This window comes from Carya illinoinensis, chromosome 4 (assembly GCF_018687715.1).
Source record: "Carya illinoinensis cultivar Pawnee chromosome 4, C.illinoinensisPawnee_v1, whole genome shotgun sequence".
NCBI classification, from domain to species: Eukaryota; Viridiplantae; Streptophyta; class Magnoliopsida; order Fagales; family Juglandaceae; genus Carya; species Carya illinoinensis.
In genome coordinates this window covers 12,887,769-12,891,699 of record NC_056755.1, presented here as the reverse complement: position 1 = coordinate 12,891,699, position 3,931 = coordinate 12,887,769, and the positions used below count along the sequence as shown (strand labels likewise).

The following is a 3,931-nucleotide window of genomic DNA, read 5'->3' as shown; positions in this document are numbered from 1 at the left end:
GTCGGCGTGGTTTGAGAATCTACATGCCTTTTTTGCATTGCACCATAAGCTGTTAAGACTTGTCCTTGGTATTTAGGGTCAGCGTGGTCCAAGGACCTACGCGCCCTTTTTGCATTGAATTGATATTTGCCCATGGAAACTCCTTCCTTTGTAGAGAATTATTAATAAACAAAGCGCAATATGCTCATAAATAGTGATAATGCAAGTATTGGAAAAAAAAAAAAAAAAAAGAAGCAAAGAAACACTACAAAAGTCATTGATAAAATCTCTTTAAGTGCTCCGTGTTCCATGGGTATGGCAATTCTTTGCCCTGGCTGTCTTTCAACCGATATAATCCAAGTCTGTTGTTGGCCACCACTAGGTAAGGACCTTCCCATCGGGGTCCCATTTTTCCTTCGCCTTGGGTAGTCACCCCGCTTTTCTTTAGGATCAGGTTGCCTACTTTAAAAGTCCTAGGCCTTACTCTTTTATTGAAATATTGCTGGACTCTTTTTTTCCTGTAGCATCCGGGCTTCTGCCATCTCCATTTCTTCCTCTAGTAAGTTGAGGTATTTCTCTATTTTCTTATTATTTTGGGTGCTTGAAAAGTGGCTCGTTCTGTAGGTTGGTAACCCTAATTCAACTGGAGCAACCACCTCGCATCCGTATGCCAGTGTAAATGGGGATTCTCCTGTCAAAGTTTTTGTTGTAGTTCTATATGCCCAAAATACCCCTGTCAACTCATCTGCTAAACCACCTTTCTTCTCCGCAACTTTCTTCTTAAGGATTAAGAGTAACGCCTTATTTGTTACTTCAGCTTGTCTATTTGCTTGGGATGATCTAGGGATGAGTAGTTTGCCTTGATCTTCAATTTAGCACACCACTCCTTATAGTGGTTCGAGTCAAACTGGCGCCCATTGTCCGTTATAATACTTTGGGGAATTCCGAACCTGCAAACAACATTCTTCCATAAGAACTTTGTCACGGCCCTGCTTGTGATGGTTTCCAACGGTTCTGTTTCTGCCCACTTTGTGAAATAGTCCACAGTGACTACCATAAATTTAACTCTACATTTTCTTGGCGGAAAGGGTCCTACCAAATCTACACCCCACTGGGCAAAAGGCCATGGTGCTATCACATATGTTAACCCCTCAGGGGGGCATGTGGTACTGACGCATACGTTTGACATTTGACACACTTCTTGGTAAACTCTCGTGCGTCCCTTAAAGCATTGGGCTAGTAGTACTCTGCCCAGACTGCTTTTCTGGCTAAGGTTCTTCTGCCAAAGTGGTTTCTACATATTCCCTCGTGTATCTCCGCTAGGATGTACTGTGCTTCTTGTGTGGAAATGCATTGTACCAAGGGGGCGGAGAATCCCCTTTTATAAAGAACTTCATTGATGAGCTGGAACCTAGTTGTCTTTCTCTTTATCCTCCTTGCCTCTTCTCTTGTCTCTGGTAGTTTTCCTTCTTCTAAGTATTCCACTATTCTACTAGCCCATTCTGGAGTGTTAGATCCCAAGATGCCTACTTCTATGCCAACGGCTGGGATTTCGATGACCTTCATTTCTACTTGCCACGATAGAGATACCTCTTCTACCTCGAATGCCACCCTTGCCAATTTATTTGTGACCTCGTTGTCCCCTCTCGGTATTTGAGTTATGGTGAAATCAGAGAAGAGGTCGCAAATTTTCCAGACTCTCGCTAGATATTTTTTTAGTTTTTCACATTTTGTAGCATATAGTCCCAACACCTGATTTACAACTACCTGCGAGTCTGACCTGGCTTCTACCTCGGTTACCCTCATTTGGGAGGCCACAGACAGTCCTGCTATCAGTGCTTCATACTCAGTTTCGTTGTTTGTCACTTTGAATGCCAACGTCGCCATGTAATACCGCCCCTGACTGTCAGGACTCAATAAATGTACTCCCAAGCCTCCACCTTCTGAGCAAGATGAGTCGTCTATGAATAATACCCACCGCTTTTTCAACGGTTCTATTGTTTCTTTTTGGGGAAATCCCAAGAATTCTGCCACAAAATTTGTCAGTGCTTGCCCTTTGACAGCCTTCCTTGATTCGTATTCCAGATCAAACTCGCTTAGCTCAATCGACCAACCTATCAATCTGCATGTGCTATCTGGTTTTCTCAGGACTTTTGCTAGGGGAGTCTCTTGAGCACCTTTACTATGTGGGCTTGGAAGTATGGTTGGAACTTTCTGGCCGCCGTTATTAGAGCAAAAGCCAATAGCTCAATTCGGGGGTACCTTGCTTCAGCCCCTCTGAGTACCTGACTTACATAATATATTGGATGTTGGGCGGCCTCTTCCTCCTTTACTAAGACGGTGGATAAAGCATGCGGGGAGACTGCTAGATACACATAAAGCACGTCACCTTATTCTGGTCATTTCAACAGGGATGGATTGGTCAGATATTTCTTTAACTTTTTGAACGCCTCATCACATTGTTCATTCTAAGGATGTACCTTTCACAGTACTTGGAAAAAGGGGGAGGCACTTATCTGTCGATCTGCCTATGAATCTCCCTAGGGTGCCCACTCTACCCGCCAGTCGTTGAGTCTCATTCAAGCTTTTTGGCAGCTTCATGTTGAGTATGACCTCTATCTTATCTGGAGAGGCCTCAATTCCTCTCTTGAATACAATGAAGCCTAGGGATTTTCCCGACTGGATCCCGAAAGCATACTTTGCTGGGGTTAACCTCATGTTATAACGGCATAAGATTTCGAACGCCATTTGCAAATCCATAAGGTGTTGGGCAGGTTCTTTACTCTTTATCAACAAGTCGTCCACATATACCTCAATAGATCTCCCAATCTGTTCTTTGAACATTCGATTTACCAGCTTTTGGCAGGTCACCTCTGCATTCTTTAATCCGAAAGGCATAACCTGGTAGCAATAAAACCCTTAATCCGTGACGAATGAGGTTTTCTCCTCATATGCTGTGTGCATTCGTATTTGGTTGTAACCTGAGCATGCGTCCATGAAGCTCAATATATGATGTCCTGTCGTTGCATCTACAATGATGTCAATGCATGTTAAGGGGAAGCTATTCTTTAGACAAGCTTTGTTTAGATTTGTGAAATCTATGCATATTCTCCATTTCCCGTTTGTCATTTTTACCATAACTACGTTAGATACCCACTCTAAATAATGGGCTTCCCTGATGAAACTAGCCACAAGCAATCTTTCCACCTTTTCATTAATAGTGGTGTACTTTTCTGCACTGAATTATCTCATTTTCTGTAGTACTACCTTGTGTGTTGGGTCTATGCCTAAGCAGTGCTCAATGACTTCGTTATCTATACCAGGTATCTCTCTGTGGCTCCATGCGAAGATATCCATGTGCTCTACCAGTAGTTGTTTCAGGGCTTCCCAATCCACCGGCGGGACTTGCATCCCGATTCATGTGGTGGTCTCAGGGCAGTCGGCGTATAATATCATGAGCTCCAGTGGCTCATTGACCTCTGCATGTTGCTGGCTCCGGTCATCCCTGACCTCAGCATCTCCTTCAAAAGCCATTGCCATAAGTGGCGAATGGGGTGGCGAGGCTTCATTTTGCTCTTCCACAATGCAAACCTCACTTTTGACCTTTCTTAATTCTTGTACGTAGCATTCCTGTGCTAAGGCCTGTTCACCTCTTGCCTCACCTACCTTACTATCGGTTGGGAACTTCATCTTAAGATGGTAGGTGGATGTTACCACCCTAAGGTGGTTTAAGTGTTGGTCTCTCCAATATAGTTTTGTAAGAAGAGGGAGCTTTTACCACTAAGAAATCTGTCATGGTGGTTGTTGTCCATGTTCTAGTTCCTGCTGTTACTGGGAGGGTGATTGCCTGTACTGGCTGGATGGTATCTCCTGAGAAACCCTTTAATGGTGTCGGGGAGAGCCTCAACCTGCCAACATCGATGCTCATTTTGATAAATGTCTCCCAGAATAA

At 43.8% G+C, this 3,931-nt stretch overlaps 1 protein-coding gene across 1 annotated transcript; it reads right to left on the bottom strand.

Annotated features, from left to right (window-relative positions):
• Positions 1-1,215: 1,215 nt before the first annotated feature.
• On the bottom strand, positions 1,216-3,390 carry LOC122306253. Its single transcript, XM_043118686.1, has 4 exons — positions 3,247-3,390; positions 2,460-2,880; positions 2,265-2,341; positions 1,216-2,193 (listed from the first exon to the last, which is right to left on the bottom strand). The coding sequence occupies exons 1-4, from the start codon at positions 3,388-3,390 to the stop codon at positions 1,216-1,218; spliced, it is 1,620 nt and encodes a 539-aa protein (XP_042974620.1).
• Positions 3,391-3,931: the final 541 nt, after the last annotated feature.

Excerpts from the sequence above, each read along its gene's own strand:
- LOC122306253 (XM_043118686.1), bottom strand. The coding sequence starts at position 3,390 with ATGCAAGTCCCGCCGGTGGATTGGGAAGCCCTGAAACAACTACTGGTA. Across the intron at positions 2,881-3,246 it reads GCATAGACCCAACACACAAG|GTTATGCCTTTCGGATTAAA; the intron begins GTAGTACTACAG and ends TATTGCTACCAG. Across the intron at positions 2,194-2,264 it reads CAATATATTATGTAAGTCAG|AAAGTTCCAACCATACTTCC; the intron begins GTACTCAGAGGG and ends AACGGCGGCCAG.